The 17350-nt window shown below is 37.1% G+C and overlaps 1 protein-coding gene across 1 annotated transcript in view; it reads right to left on the reverse strand.

Moving 5' to 3' along the window:
- UHRF2 (ubiquitin like with PHD and ring finger domains 2) overlaps positions 1-17350 on the reverse strand; it is a 157973-nt gene that overhangs the window by 108709 nt on the left and 31914 nt on the right. Inside the window, exon 2 of the mRNA XM_072596937.1 lies at positions 11617-11856. Within this exon, the coding sequence (XP_072453038.1) occupies positions 11617-11856 (240 nt within the window). The remainder of the gene's footprint in view (positions 1-11616; positions 11857-17350) is intronic.

Raw genomic sequence — 17350 nt, forward strand, 5'->3', positions numbered from 1 at the left:
GTACAACTGATGCATAGAGAACTGAGAAGAACCAGGAAAACATCGTACATACACAATCAGCAACATTGTATAACGATCAACTATGAATTACTCAGTTTTTATCAGCAACACAATGATCTAAGACAAGTACAAAGGGAAACAAAATGCTATCCATAACCACATAAAGAACTAATGGGCTCTTGAAGGCAGAACAAAACATACTTTTTTTCCCCCCACTTTATTCTTTTCTGTGTTTTTTTCCTTTTGATCTATTTCTTCTTTCACAACTGGAAGTGTGTTTTGTATGACAACACATGTATAACCATATATAACAAACTGCCTACAAAAATTTTAGAAAGAAGGGAAGGGAGGGAGAAAAATTTGGAACTTAAAATCTTGTAAAAATGAATGCTAAAAATGGTCCTAATTTGGTAATTGAGGAAAAAATGAAATACTACTTTAAAATAATAGCCTATTTTTTCCCCTACAGATAGCTAGTGGGCCAGTTTGGTTAGAAAATAGTGTGTAAGAGAAATAATATGAAGTTAGGTTGGAGTCACATCGTGAAAGCTAAAGATAGGTATCAGACCTAAGGTTTTAATGATTTATTTTAACTCCTGGATGAGGAAATGCCTTTCCTATTACAAGCGAGCACCTTCCTTGCAAATGATTACTTTTTTTTTTTTTTAAGTTTCCCAGAGCATTGAGAAGTCGAAGCAACTTACTTCAGCTCCCAGAGTCACTAGGTTTCAGAGGTGAGACTTGAACTCTCCTGCCTCCAAGGTTGACTTTCTGTCCACTACTTCACTCTGCCTAAGGAGTCTGTATTTTAACATAAAAGCACCAAAGCTTTCTGAGCAAGGCAGTGACATGGTCAAATCCAAGGCTCATAAAGTATTTTGGTAGCTATGTGGAAGACAGTTTAGACAGGGACTAGAAGCAGGGAGGTCAAGAAAATAATAATATTTCAGACAAGAGATAATAAATAAATGCCTGATCTAAAGCAATGGCTCTGTAAATGGAGAGATGCAGAAGTAGAATTGACAAACTATAGTACTTGACTGAATATCATGCTAAGGGAGAGAATAATTAAGAAAGACTCCTTAATTTTCCTGGTAAATAGTGCTATATTTAAAAAAAGTGTGGAAAAGAGACAGGAAAATCTTTAAAAAAGAAATACAGCAAAATCTTTTAGAAATTAAGTAAATGTTTTAGGAAGTATCATTGAGCTATCTAAGAATAATTCCCTTAAAATTATTGTGGAAAATAATTACACATAAAACTAAATAATACAACCTAATCTCCAAGGTCAATCGAAATAATAGCATACAAAATTTCCATAAGACTATACAATAATAGTTTTTATCAGAGAAAAAATACTTTTGTGATTAGTAACTTTAAATCGAGATTCACATTATTTTTATTTAAAAGCAAATTCATTTTGATAAGTCTTCAGTACTAGTTGCTTACTAGCCTTACAATTTTGATAAATTTTATAATTAGGTTAGTACATTTAATTAAAAGGTTAAATAATTAGTTTTTACTAAGTTTTATTGCTCATGGGAAGGCCCACTAAACAGCTGGAATCTGAGGACATCCTTAACATGGGGAAAAAAGGGCAACTGAAAAAGAAACTATCCGAGTCAAGGTCTATCAGTTTCATAGGCAAAAAAGTAGATGGGAAAAATAACACTTCAGCTTGAATCATTTTTTTCCCCCAAGCCTTGATTAAATTTTATCTATCAACAGATCTCAAAATTTAAGACTCTTCAAATTATCCCTCAATACTTAAAATTATCAACATTAAGCAAATATTAACCACAGTATTTGAAGTTCCTTAGGTGACCACTTGTAGCATCTTTCCAGATGGTTGCATTTTCCCTAACTTGTCCTTACACAACTCTGCTCTGACCGCTTGATTAGATGCTTCCTGCCAGTGAGAAAGGCATCACTCGGGAAAAGGTAGGGTGTTTCTAGCCCAAGAGAATTCATCTCTTATTTGTGGTGCACCTATTATAACATCATTCCCTATTATCTTTTCATTGCTTACTATTTAATGTTTTGGCTAATTTTTTTTTTATATAAAAGTTCTACAAAAAGGTAGATCCTTCACCTTCAGGATCCTGAAATCTTAATATCTGATTTGACTTAGTGATTTTATTTTTAAGGCAGATTCATCTGCTATTACTTGAACCTAACTTTAAGAATGAAATTTTAACAAATTGTTTCAGTAAGCTCAGGAGTTGCTATTTTGCGTAAGGATTAAACAACTTCAAGACTAATTCCGAGGTAATTCGTATCTTTAAACTACTTCAAGTTTTAGTATATTTGCATAAATATTTTTTAAAATACATACTTGGTATAACAAAGGCAATAGCTGTTGTGTAATAAATGCTTAAGACATGAAAAAGGAAAATTATCTCCCAATCTCTGTCTTCCCACATCCTCTGGATTTCTTTTCCACTAGTCTCCTTACAAAGAAAACAGGCAAAGATGTTTGCATTTTTGCTACCTGCTCCAGCTAATAAGAAAGAACCCATCCATTTTCCCAAGAAACCAACTGTATATGGCATGGAAGGCCTAATCAATTTATCTTGTTCCCAGCTCTTTCTTTAGCAGCAAAAATCCGAGATGGTGGAGTCCTTTCCACAGATTCTACAAAGTAAATCACGGCACAGAGAGAAGCCCTGCTCCCAGTCAGGCTTCTCAAAATGTGTTATAAAACAAGAATGGGTAAAAGAAAGTATACAGATATTCAGCATATCAATACCTCAAGTACCAATCAATCCAAAAGCATATGAAGTATTTGTGATGCTTACTCACTATAGCTAGCCAATTATAAACATCATCAAAATTGACTTGGCTGGTTTTCATATGCCAAGCATTCAGTCTATGATCAGTTGCAACCTTGTCCTGGTCTGATCAGCCCCAGCTGGCCACATTGTAACTTGAATGTAACACAGTGACATCATTTTGGTCCTCTTCGAGAACCAAGGACAATAACCAACCAGTCCAATCTTTGAAAGCTTTCTCACTTTTCTACCTGTGCTCCACTGGCGTAGCCTCCAGGAACCCAGGGCCACTTTCAAATCACAATTAGGAATTATTTAAACAACTCATACGCACACTGTATTGATGGCAGGAACATTTTAATCCTATCAGTTTGATGAAAGGAGTCAAGAGTATTCATTAAGAGGCAGATTCCCTACTTGGACATAGTGAGCCCTATTCTAGAATGAACATGAAGCTAAAAAGAAATTCTTCAGTTACTTCTTGCCTCACACCAAAACCAAGCTTTACAGAATGCTGTTATTAAATGTAATATCAAAATTCACAGAAAGCAATGAGACAAGTAATGTTTTCATTCATATTTTTAAAAAAGTGAGAGAAAGAAGCTCCTTTTCAAATAGTTAGAAAGACTATAGGTAGAGACAAGATGGTGGAGTAACAGCGCACACTTTCTGGAGCCCTGCCCCCAAGACCAGTCAAATACCTGTAAAAAAAAAAAAAAAAAAGGCTCTAAACCAATTCTGGAGCTGCAGAATCCACAGAATATAACAGCCTGGAAGGTCACCAGAAAATGTCTATCGTGCTACGCAGGGGGCAGGGCACAGTCCCAGCGTGGGCCGCAGACAGGACCTGAGCAGGCCTTGGGGAGACTGAATCTCTCATACCTGGGGCAGTTTCCAGACTTCAGGACCACAAAACACCAGAGGACAAATTGGAAGGTCAGTGGGCCTGTGGGACCAATGTGGGAGAATGGAGTGGTCCAGCCCCAGTGTGGTAGAGGTGGAATGGGGCAGAGGAACCCACAACAGCCACAGCAGCAGCAGGGTCAGAAACACCAACTGCTTCCACAACTCTGGGCCCACGGATTGTGGGGGAATCCAGTGGCTGACAGTACACCCCTCCCACACCACTGGAAGCAGAGATTCACTTTGACAAAGAGCTCAAAAGTCCAAGTACATGGCTGGGGAAATGAGTAAAAACTGGAAAAAGAATCAGACTACAGAATCTTATTTTGGTGACAGGAAAACCAAAACATACAAACAGAAGACAACAAAGTCAGAGCTCCTCCATCCAAAGCCTCCAAGAAAAATATGAATTGGTCTCAGGACATGGAAATGCTCAAAAAGGATTTTGAAGATCAAGTAAGAGAAGTAGAGCAAAAATTGAGAAGACAAATGAGTGATGCAAGAAAATTATGAAAAAATGTGTCAACTGCTTGGTAAAGGAGACCCAAAAAAATGCTGAAGAAAGTAACACTAAAAAATAGACTAGTCCAAAGGACAAAAGAGATTCAAAAAGCCAATGAAGAGAAGAATGCCCTAAAAACCAGAATTGGCCAGATGAAAAAGGAGGTCCAAAAACTCATTGAAGAAAATAATTCCTTAAAGATTAGAATGGAGCAGATGGAAGCTTTATGAAAAATTAAGAAATTATGAAACAAAATCAAAGGAATGAAAAAATAGCAGACAATGTGAAATATCTTACTGGAAAAACAAATGACCTGGAAAATGGATCCAGGAGAGAGAATTTAAAAATTATGGGACTGCCTGAAAGCCATGATCAAAAAAAAAGAGCCTAGACATTATCTTTCATGAAATTATCAAAGAAAACTGCCCTGATATCCTAGAAGCAGAGTAAAATAAACATTGAAGGAATCTACCAATCACCTCCTGAAAGAGATCCCCAAAGGAAAATTCCTAGGAATATTGGAGCCAAATTCCAGAGCTCCTAGGTTAAGGACAAAATATTACAAGCAGCCAGAAAGAAACAATTTGAGCATTGTGGAAATATAATCAGGATAACACAAGATCTAGCAGCTTCTACATTAAGGAATCACAGGGCTTGGAAAATGATATTCCAGAAGTCAAAGGAAAGAGGATTAAAACCAAGAATCACCTACCCAGCAAAACTGAATATAATATTTCAGGACAAAAAATGGTCATTCAACGAAATAGAGGACTTTCAAGCATTCTTGATGAAAAGACCAGAGCTGAATAGAAAATGACTTTCAAACATAAGAATCAAGAGAAGCATGAAAAGGTGAACAGGAAAGAAAAGTCATAAGGGACTGACTAAAGCTGAAGTATTTACATTCCTACATGGAAAGATCATATTTGTAACTCTTGAGACTTTTCTCAGTACTAGGGGTAGTTGGAGAGATTATATACATATAGACAGAGGGCACAGGGTGAGGTGAATAGGAGGGGATGATATCTAAAAAAATAAAATTAAGGGATGAGGAATATGTTGGAAGGAGAAAGGGAAAAATAGAATGGGGCAAATTATTTCTCACATAAGAGGCAAGAGAAAACTTTTCAATGGAAGGGAAGAGAGAGGAGGTGAGAGGGGAAAAGTAAAGTTTACTCTCATCACATTTGGCTTAAGGAGGGAATAACATGCATACTCAATTTGCTATGAAACTCTATTTTACACTATAGGGAAGTAGGAGAGAAGGAGATAAGCAGGGTGAGGGGGTGGGAGGATGATAGAAGGGAGGGCAAATGGGAGGAGGGGGTAATTAGAAGTAAATACTTTTGATTAGGGATAGGGCCAAAAGAGAGAACAGAATAAATGGGGGGCAGGATAGAATGGAAAGAAATATAGTCATCCACAACATGACTTTTATGGAACTCTTTGCATTATAACATATTGAATTGCGTGCCTTTCTCAGTGGGGATGGGTAGGGAGGCAGCGAGGGAGAGAAGTTGGAACTCAAAGTTATTTTTTTCTTTTTTTGTATTTAAATTTATTTAAGTTTTCAACATTCATTTCCACAAAATTTTGAGTTCCAAATTTTCTCCCCAATTCTCCCCTCCCCCCACCTCAAAACGTTGAGCATTCTAATTGCCCCTATCACCAATCTGCCCTCCCTTCTAACATCCCTTCCTTCCCTTATCCCCATCTTCTGTTTTGTCCTGTAGGGCAAGTTAACTTTCTATACCCCATTTCTTATTTCTTATTTCCTAGTTGTATGCAAGAACAATACTCAATAGTTGTTCCTAAAACTTTGGAACTAAGTTTTAAAATAGAATGTTAAAAATTGTTTTTACATGCAACTGGGAAATAAGAGATAGAGGCAATGGGGTATAGCAATCTATCTTCTCCAAGAAAATAGAGGGGAATGGGGAAGAGAAGGAAGGGGTGTAATAGAAGGGAGAGTAGATTTGGGGAAAAGAAAAAAAAAGACTGTAGAAAAGGCATAGTTTCACAAGGTCTTGAAACAGCAGTGTGTAACTGGTAACCTCAGAGGATAAAAGTTTTATAAGTATGTAATAAAGAGAGAGAAGTAACATTATTAGATGAAGAAAAGGTGAATGAGCTTTTTGGTAAAGAGGCAAAAAAAAAAAAATTAGTGTGATAAAGGCTTTGAAGATATCAATTCATTGAAGTTTTTCTGACCATGGATCAAAACCTACAAATCTGAGGAGTGGGTACAAATGGTATGGTTTTTAAGAAAACTTCTGAAAAAAAATCTTACATCCTACTAAAAGATTATCAAAATAAGACATCACATTCATTTTGTCTCAAATTTTCAAGTTAAATTTTCTAACATTAGCATATTTCAGATCATAATATGAAATTTCCAGCAATATCTTGAAAGTGTTCCTGCAATAGCAAAGACTAGGTCAATTTGAAGTTCTATGCAATACTAATGGGCATTTTAGTATGAAAAATCACTTCAAAAGGAAAGAAAACTCCAGAAAATTTTTAAAAATTTCTACTGAAAACAAAGTTATTTTCCTACAGTCTCCATTACTGCATATTTTTAGAGTGATGCACACATTCTTTTAAGTAATGAGTCTCCTTACCTGGGAGGGACATTACTGGGTTATTCCCAAAAATTAACTTTTAAAAGATGGCTAAAAAATATATTTGTTCTTTCTAGCCTCGGAATTTCAATTTAGGCCACTCCTTCCATATGTAATGTCCTCCCACTAATCCCTACCTGTCAAAGTCCTATGTACTCTTTAACGTCCAATGAATACCACTTCCTACAAGAAGTCTCTGCTTACTCAAGTGGGAAGTAATCAAGATCCACTGACTTGACCTTTAAAAATCTAGTCACCTTGTTGTTGTTGTTGTGTTCATCTTTTGTTTTTGAAGAGGACCGTGACATCAGAGAAATGATGACATGACTTGCACTGAAGTTTGTTTTGAGAGAGAGAGCGCTGTGCAGGTCACCAGCCTCACTTTTCCAGAGCCACCTTGATCCAGAGACCTGATATTCATCTGGAAGACTGGAGATGGCACAGGATGTAACGGGAGACCTTGGCCTTTTCAGGTACTTACTTAACATGAGGTAATGCCCATTCAGTGAACAGGCCTCTTTCTCTGAGGGGAAGCAGAAATAGATAAATGAAGAAAGAAGAATTTGACCTAGGCCTTGTGAGACAGAGAGGAAATGGGGGGAAGCATAGGAAAATAAGTTATACTTCCATCTCCTGCATAACAGCAGAAGAATTAAGCATTTACAGACAATATTTAGGCCAATTTTCACTTGATGACACTGATTAGTAAACTCTTAGACAAGGAAATGACCCTATGGTATAGGTCCTCTCCTATAAGTCTGTTTTTTATGTACTGTTAGCACTGATACTGTGCTAACTGATATTGAGTCTTGTCACCTGCATTATTTTAACTCAGAATTTACAAATCGTTCTATTGTCTGAGATAAAGCGATACATTAGCTAATTCCAAGCCCTTTAACTTAAATATCATTCTAAAGCCATTTATTCCCTTAACAACATTAATATTTTTGATGAGAAAAAAAGTTTTTTGGGCACCACTAATAAATAAATGGCAATTTCATCTCTATTTCTTTTCAAAATGAAAAAAAAAATGAAAATTAAAACCAAAAGTATAAACAGACATCACCAAATGGTCAGTTCAAGAAAAGCACTGAAGGTAATCGTACGTAGTAATAGTCGCTTTTTTCAGCCCTGTCCAACTCTCTGTGATGCCACTTAGGGTTTTCTTGGCAAAAATACTGGAGCAATCTGCCATTTCCTTCTCCAGCTCATTTTAAGCCAAGGAACTGAGGCAGACAAGGTTAAGTGACTAGCTTAGTCACACAGCTAGTAAGTGCCTGAGGCTGGATTTGAACTCAGGAAGAAGACTCTTCCCACCTCTAGGAGCACTGCGCCACATATCTGCCCCTAAACAATTAGATACTATTTGTCTAATAATTTTAGATAAAATCAAATTTAAACCGACATTCTGTGAAATAGACAAACATGTGTGAGTGAATAAAGTATTGAATAAAGTATTTAAAGTGAATAAAGGTGCTAACAAAAACCTCTGAAGTTAAACTCATGAAAGAAAAGTCAACACCTGCAACAAGTAGAAAGAAATTAATGATAAGGGAGTCACAATCTATTATCATCATAATTTAAATAAAAATATTTTAAACAGTATGATAATTTAAATTTAAGAAGTAAGAACAACTTAACAGACTGGAATTGGGAACAATCGGAAGAGAACCCAGCGGACAAAGGATAAGTTTTGTTTACTCACAAGTCTCAAAAAAACCATCTTCATGATGACTTTTGGAAAAGGAGAAGAGAGTTCACAAATTATAGGACAATAAGCTACCATATATTCTACCATGTATTATTCAAGGGATAGAGGATATTGAAGTCAACGAAAATCATCAAGAGCCAACATAGCTTCATCGAGGACAAATCTCATGCCAGACTAGAACTTCTCCTCCTTTTGACAGGTTTACTCTAGTGGTAGATCAGAGAAATGCTATAAATGCAGTTAACCTAGATTTTAATCAAAGAGCTTGATAAAGTAGCTCACACCATTCTTAGGGAAAACGCAGAAAATGTGGGATAAATGTAGTAAATTTAGATGGCTGAATGGCTAGCCCTGGGGTTAAGCTAAGATCTATGAACTTGATTTTAAAAGATATATATTTTGATAAAATGATTTCAATATAACTCGTTTCCTTTATAATAGTATTTCATTTTTCCCATTTTAAAACATTCTGAAAAGATTTCCATAAACTTCACTAGACTGTCAAAAGGATCCACGACATAGAAAAAGCTACGACCTGGGCTAGACAATAGGACTAGTCAGACTAGTCATTATTAATGGCTGAATGTCAACTTGGAAGGAACTTTGTTTAACTTTTTAAAATAACTGTATTAATTATTAAACTCAGTACTGTGATAAGTGCTAGAGATACAGATACAAAAACAAAGGCAGTCCTTGAACTCAAGGAGCTTGGTTCTAATAGACAGATAACATTTACCGGAAAGGGTATTTTAGTTTGTAGAGTTAGAAGGATGGTAAATAAGGGCTACAGAGTAGATCGACATATCCTTTTGAGGGGAAAAATAGCATTATTGATTTAATTGTGGTTTCAGAATTGGAAGAGATATGAGGGGCAAGGATGTGCATGCATCAGCAATGCAGCTTACAAGAAAATGGCTGGACAACAGGGAGGAAAGTGAAGCTTCACTAGGACTTCCCTGATACAGCAGGCGAGGTGGGATTTTTACCAATTAGGGTAGCAGGAGCCCTAAGGTGAGAATTCTGCAACTGAAAGAGCCAAGACTTCCAAGGTATGGACTCTGGTTTCAGTTGCAAAGAAGCTGGTGAGAATGTGACCAAGGTCTGTCTCAAAGAGTAAACCACATAAGACACTGAGTCAGTATGGTGGCAGCCCCAGAGCAAAAGTTCCAACTATTTGAATAAATGGGAATATTTAGGCTGAATAAAAGAAGATTTAGAGGGTACATGATGGCTATCTTCAAATATGTAAAGGGTTGGTAATTATTTGTTTTTGCTAGGCCACCAAAGGTGGATTAAAGTTGCAAAGAGATCAATTTAGACTTGAGATAAGGTTAATCTCTTGACAATTAGTTACCAAAAAGCAGAACAGGATGCCTCAGGACAGGTTACTTCACTTGCTATCTTTAAGGGTGGATGGCCAACCAGATATGTCAGTCAGTCTAGACTTAGAGCTAGAAGGGACTTTTAAGGACATCTAAGCCAGTGATACCATTTTACAGATAAGGAAACTTGAGGACCAGAGAGGTTAAATGACTTACCTAAGGTGAACTAGCCATAGTAGCAGTAACAGTAATAGTAGTGGTGGTAGAATAGTAACGTTATGCATTATTATTGTTACTTTAAGGATTTATGTTAGGTATCCCACCAATGACATTTAGTAGCTACGTTTACTCAGAGACAAACAACAAACCTGTCTTCCACATCATCCATAAAGCCTCATAAAGTATAAAGTATTTTTAAAATTTTAAAGCTCTTAATGTCAGTTATCACATTTTCCTCAAGAACAAAGGACAACAACCAGGTTACCTTTCTTCCAGTAGGAATAACATCCATCTTCAAACAGTGTTTTCTTCTGACTACAAATCGCCCCTTCCCTTACACCACACCAAAAATATACCTTATGAGAACTGGACTAGTGTCCCAGGCTCTCAATCTTCAGATTACAATCCCAGTCATCTGATTTACTAGTTGCCTCTTTCTCCACGTTATCCCAAACCCCAAGATGTCCATCACTTCAGAATTCATTGTTAAAAGTGTTGAGCAAGACCGCCACAGACAGAGCCCTGAAGTGCTCCCTGGGTATGGTCACTGAACAAATTCCACCTAACTGGGCTATCGAGGAGTCTATATCTTTCCATTTCACCCTACAATAATATTATGAAAGACCTGGTTACTTGCTGAAATCCAGGTATAAATCTACATAATTTTCCTGACATATCACCCTAGAAACTTTAAAGAAAAGGAAAATTAGGTCAATTTTGGCATGAAGTTTCACACTATCACTCTAAATAAAAAGGAATACTAGATTTATCTAGCCTATTTCACTGTCAGGGGCTTACGTGCATCAAATCCCTTGGGCATAAACAATACTGTTTTTTGGAGTGATCTTATTTCCATTTTTTCTACTTCTTCACAATATAGTTTTTCTTCTTTGCTGCTCAGGATAAAGAGCTAAAGGGAAAAGGAGGTAAAGAAAAACATTTCTATTCCAAGGCTATATGTTTATAGTATGATATTTTTTAAGGAAAGTAAATGAAAACAGAAGTTTTCATGCCAGTACTGACTTTTAGGGGGAAGCAGCATGATGAGATAACAGAGGAGAGGGAGGAGAGTTTTGCAAAAATGGAAATTAACTATATTATAGTTACTGAATAGATCAACACAATTTTTTTAGAAACAAGAAATGAACATTTTCTTTCAATCTATATTTCCCTACTCTGATGGTAAACTGTATAACCAAAAAAAAATTGGCTACAACTACAAAGAACATATTATATATTGGTCTTTTCTATTGATACTCTGACATCCTAAGAATTATATTCTTTAAAATAATTGCCAAGCTTTGAATAGTATATCCTTAAGAGCAGAAGACTGCTGTCTTTCAAACATGATCCTAATGAACTAAAACCTGTATCCCAATTCATTCAATATGAGGAATAACTCTCACACTGGCCCCTTTGTGCAAATTAGCTGAAAAACAGGACATTATTCAAATACTTACTTTTCAACAGATTTCTTACTGTTTTAAACATTCAAATATAGTCAGGGAAGAGACCAATAGTTCTTATACTTGTATATCAATTTTTAAAACATGAAAATAACACTTACCTTATATACTCCAATCCCTGGATCAGTAAGAGATGAACGAGTTGATGTAGAAGGCTGATTGGAAAATCCACTACTTGTTTTCTTGGCTTTATTTTTGCTGGTACTCTTAGAACGGGATTTTACCTCACCACCCTTAGTCTGTACTGAAGTGGTAGGACCATCAGGTTCAGAACGTATCAGCAGCTGAACTATATCATTCAGTCCAACATTATAATCAAATAAAGTATGTCCATCTTCCAACTGTTAAGAAAGGAAAGACAGGAAAACCATGTCAGTCAGTATGAACCCTGGAAGATAGATGCTACATTACTGTCCTCATTTCACAGTTTAGGAACAGGTTAAATAACTTGCCCAGGGTCACTGAGCTAGTAAAGTGTCTGAGGCTAGATTTGACCTTGGAGTCTTCCTGACTCCAGACCCAGCACTCTATCTACTATACCATCAGCTGCTGCTGTTAGTGTGACTAAAAAAATAAAATTCCATAAATTAAAAAGTTTAAATCTTTCTCCTCTAATTACTAACTTTCTAAAAACAGAAGGCTGAATTCTAGTTTAACCTTGGAGCACAAGCAAGGTTAAGCTCTTAAAGCCAGAAGAGTATGGCATAAACATGGCTTAAGTGGAATCTGAAGTCTTTCTTTAATATTCTCCACAGAAAGACCCTAGAGAAAGCTTGGATTTCACCAAGGTGGGAAAGTCTATCAGTTTTCTACCGGACTGAAACTGGAATTTCTGTCAAATTAGGTTAAGTCAGAGACTTACATTACAGATTTACTGATTACAGCAAAAATGCTCTCACACACATTTCTACACAAGAAAATTCATATAAAGATGACAAATGTTTCCTACCATTTTCCAAATTATAACAACCTGCCAACAACAACAATCTTAAAATATACTGGTCTCTTGTTTCCATTCCACATGTTAGATAATCAGTAAAAGAAGTACCGTATTTAGAATCACAATATCAGAGTTTAGTCACAGCTCTGCCACTTGTTACTGGTGTAACATTAAGGACATTATTTTACTTCTCTGTGTCTATTTCCTCATCTGTAGAATGAAAGGGTTGGTCTAAATGAGTTCTAAGGTCCCATTTTGCTTAAAATACTGATTTTATATAACACTTCCCATGAAACAGGAGTATGACATACAATGTAAATTGTTTCTTTAGCCTTCTTAATCCCCCAAAAGGGTCAAATTACTTATCAGATACATCTATTTCTGACTGCTCTCTCAAGACTGACTCCCTTCTCTCAAGAAGTTATAGAAAAAAAAAAAGTTATAGCCAATAGGCACCAATATTTTCCCCTAAGTAGGGAAAAATGTCAACCACTCAAAAAGTATTTATTAGGTGCTTATTATGTGTCCAGGCACCATTGTTAAACTGTGGGAATACAAATACAGGTAGAAAGACATTCCTTGTCGATTGGAAGCTTAATTCCATTGAGAAAAGACAACACATTAAAAAGAAGCTGTGGTGGGGGGATGTAATGGTAAGGCAATTTGAAGATCTTCTCGGCCCCTTAATAGGTTCATGTGACCTGCTTTGAGCTTTGGCTTGGCCCAGCCCACAGTTTGAGTCAGATGAAGTCCATGGTGGAAGGAACTTGCCTAATAGGTGGAGCAGGAAGGGCAGAACTGAAAGAGAGTGAGGCAGAGCTGAGACAGAGCAGCTAGCCTGAGTGAGAAGGGGAGTGATTTTGCCTAAGGGAGCTTGTTTGTGAGGAGGCCTGACTGAGGGAAGGCTTGGGGATGGCCATTCTCCCTGCACTGATAATGTGTATAGATCTTGGTTGCTATGACGAATTTGGCTTTCTGGTATTTGAATAAATGTCTTGGTTTCTTCTTTGAGGAAGAGAGTTTATATTTTGTGAATTTACCCTGGAAACATGCATGCATATCCATAGCAGCCGTTATGGGTATCACACTAGCGTTACAGGGAAGTGGGGTATGAGACACAGAAGTACCCTTCTGGGCATGTAGAGAAAGACCAAAATGCAGCCTGGAGAGGAATGAAATAAGATTAGCCTAGGCACCCTCCTTAACATGGAGGTTCCATAAGGAGCCATTCACTCAGAGGAGGGGCTACAGGGGTGAAGATTTTTTAAATAGAGAAAAGTGGTCAGGTCTGTGTTTTAGCAATATCAATTTGATAACCACTAGACATTATTACAGCAAACTAGTCAGTCAACAAGCACTTATTAAGTGTCTGCTATATACAAGTACTGTGCTAAGCACTGGGTATACAAAGCAAGGCAGAAGACAGCCCCCGATCTCGAAGAGCTCAAAGTCTAATGGGGGAGAAAACAAACAAACAAAAATCAATGTAAAAATAAGCTATATACAGAATAAATTAATAGAGGGAAGGGACTAGCATTAAGGGGAACCAAGAAAGTCTTCCCACAGAAAATAGTATTTCAGCTAGGACTTGAAGGAAGACAAGAAAGACAGGAAGTGGAGATGAGGTAGGAAAGTATTTCAGGCATGAAGGGGACAATCAGTAAAAATGCCCAGAGTCTGGAGATAGACTATTTGTGTAAGGAAGATTAGGAAGTTCTGTGTCAATGGATGCCAAAGTATGCGTCAAAGAATAATGTATTAAATGATGAGACAAGTAAAAGGGAGCCAGAATGTGAAGGGTTTTGAACGTCAAAGAGAGGATTTATGTTTGAACCTGGAGGTGATAGGGAGCCATTGGAGTTTACTGAATAGGGGATGACATACCAGATCTGTACTTTTAAGATAATCAATTTGACAGCTGAGTATAGGATGTACTGAAGAGAGACTTTAAGCAGCGAGATCAAGCATCACGTTATTATAATAAACAAGGTCAGAGATGAGGGCCTGCATTAGGGAGAGAGCAGGATCAGATATGAGAAGGGACATCTGAGGGATCACTTCCGAAGGTAAAATAGACAGGACTGGCAACAAATTGAATGCAAGTGAAGAGTCTCAATGTGTGAGCCTAAGTGACTTGAAGGATTCAATGGTACTTTCAGTAGTAACAGAGATGTTTGGCTGGGATGGAGGGTTTAGGGGGAAAGATAATTATTTCAGCTACTCAAGGATCATGTAACTAAACTAATTTTTCTTTTTCTTTCTTTTGAGGTAATTGGGGTTAAGTGATTTGCCCAGGGTCACACAACTAGTAAGTGTCTGAGGTCACATTTAAACTCAGATTCTCCTGACTCCTATAGGGCTAAGTGCTCTATCCACAGTGCCACCTAGCTATCCCTAACTAGAACAATTTTTAAAAATACAGCTACTAGTCATTATATCCTCAAGTTCCATTCTTGGTTGTTTCTACCTATTTACCCTCTCTATCATCTCATAATTTCCCATCGTTTCAATTAATGTCTCTATGGAAATAACTTCCAAATCTGTATCTAACCAGCTCCATTTTCACATCACCATCTGCCTGTCAGGTATCTCCAACCGCATGTTTCACATGCATCTCAAACCCAATATGTCCAAAACTGAACTCAATATCTTTCATCACCATCATCAGACTATAAACTCTGCTCTTTGATGGAGGGCACCAACAAACTGCAGAAAGCCAAAATTACAACCTTTTAGGGGCACCCTTGTCTCCTCACTCCTCCACATTCTCCAATCAGTTGTCAAGTCCTGTTTTTGTATATTCAACATCTCTCACATTCATTCCCTTTTTTCTACTTGCATGGCTAACCATCACCCTATTTTAGGACCTATCATGATATCCTCTCAGACTACTGTAAAAGCTTTAGATTTCCAATTTAGAGTCTCTCTCTCTGTCTCCTCACACAACTCTGTTTTCCACACAGCTACCAAAATAATCTACCTTAAGTACACACCCACTTCCTGCCTTGAGAACCTTCAGTGGCTCCCTACTACCTCTAGAATAAAATACAAACTTCTCACTTTAAGATAAAAAAAACTTTTTACAACCTGCCTTCACACTACCTTTCTGGGCTTCCTGAATATTATTCTCATTCATGCATCCTACATTCCAACCATACTGGTCTACTTGTTATTGTCCAAAGTCAGCACTTCATTTTCTATCACAGAGCCTTTTCCAGAGGCTGCTCTCATTCCAGGAATGCACTCTGCCTTTTAGGATCCCTTTCAGGGTCAACTTACCTCTTACAGAAATCCTCCTTAATGCAATTAGTTCTGAGTATTCTTGCTCCTCAAATAATTATACATTCTAACCTGCTGGCATATTATATTTTACCTGCATTCTTGTAGAATGTAAGCTTAAGGGCAGTTTTGTCTTTGTGTACACCAGTGACTCAAATTCAGTAAGTACTTACTGAATGATTGAAATAAAATTCCTATAAGTCACTGACTCTTTTTTAATCTTCCCCTTACATCTCCCCTACTCCCCAACTGAACCTTCTGCCACTTTGGAAACTGTATTATTTCTAAGAAAATAGAAAAGGCTTTGTAAATATAAGCAAAAAGAAAGTAAGAGAGGGTATGCTAAAATAATTTCTTTCCTGCTGGAGAACAGAATAGGAGGTTGGAGTGTTGGGACTGTCCTTATGATTTCAGACATTCCCCAAATAAGGAAATCCCTTCTAAAAATACAGGTTGGTACTTGCTCTGCAACTTAGGGTCTTAGGAAGTTGGCTAAAATATTGATAAGTTAAATGACTTTCCCAGGGTCACAAGGCCAATGTGCAACAGAAAACTGGGACCCAATTCTTCCTAGCTGCAAGGCCAGTTTTTTTATCCACACTGCCATAACTGCCTCTCAAAAGATCAGTGTTGTTAAACTGAATTTAACAGCAATTTAAAAAGATATATTTCTAAAACTTTTTGCAACCAAGGGGCAGAAGCAGTACTGATAACTAAAACCTAGTATCCTCATACTGAATTCTAATTAACCCTAACCTACAGGCCCTTTTATATCTCCTCTTCTTCTCAGCTATACTATCTGAAAAAGCTGTCTACAGCTACCTCAACTTCCTCATTCATTCCTCAACTCTGCCATCTGACACTCAACTGAGAGTGCTGCCTCCAAAGTTACCAATGAAAATGCTTTATTTGCTAAATCCAAAGGAGTTCTCAGTCCTCATCTTTCTCTACCAATACCCCTGACCACCCTCTCTTCCTAGATACTCTCTTTTCCCTGGATTTTCCCAACACTGGTTCTCTCACACGCCTGGAATGTATTCTCTTCGTTATCTCCACCTCAGAGTCCCTCTCTCCCTTTAAAAGATACAGCTCAAGAACCATCTTCTGCACGAAGTCTTTTCTGATGGTCTCAATTGTTAGCTAATGCCCTCACTCACAAAATTTTAATCTAAATACTATGCATGCATTTGTATTATTCACCTTATATTTATGCAATATATATCTACGCGTGTACTTCTCGTTTCCACCATTAGAATGTTCAAGTACTTGCGAGTAGAGTTTGTTTCATTGTTTGTATTTGTGTCCCCAGCAACCAGTAGAGTATCTTACATACAATGTGAGCTTAATAAATGTTTGTTTTGAATAATCTGCTTCCTCCTCCAATTTTTTACTAGTTTCTTTCCCACAAAGTCTTAAACCTATTTTTTTTTTTTTTGGCCAAACTTACCTAACCAGTCATTTTGGCTTTTATTATACTTAAATATAGATATACAAGGCTATTTTTTTTTTTATCAACTATGAGAGAAACAAGTACAAACTTTTGAAAACATCAAATTACAAGCAAGCCATTTTAAACACCCCCACACCCTCCCACCCCCTCCCCCCCCCACAGCATT

The sequence above is a fragment of the Notamacropus eugenii genome, chromosome 1, assembly GCF_028372415.1.
Source record: "Notamacropus eugenii isolate mMacEug1 chromosome 1, mMacEug1.pri_v2, whole genome shotgun sequence".
Classification (NCBI taxonomy): Eukaryota; Metazoa; Chordata; class Mammalia; order Diprotodontia; family Macropodidae; genus Notamacropus; species Notamacropus eugenii.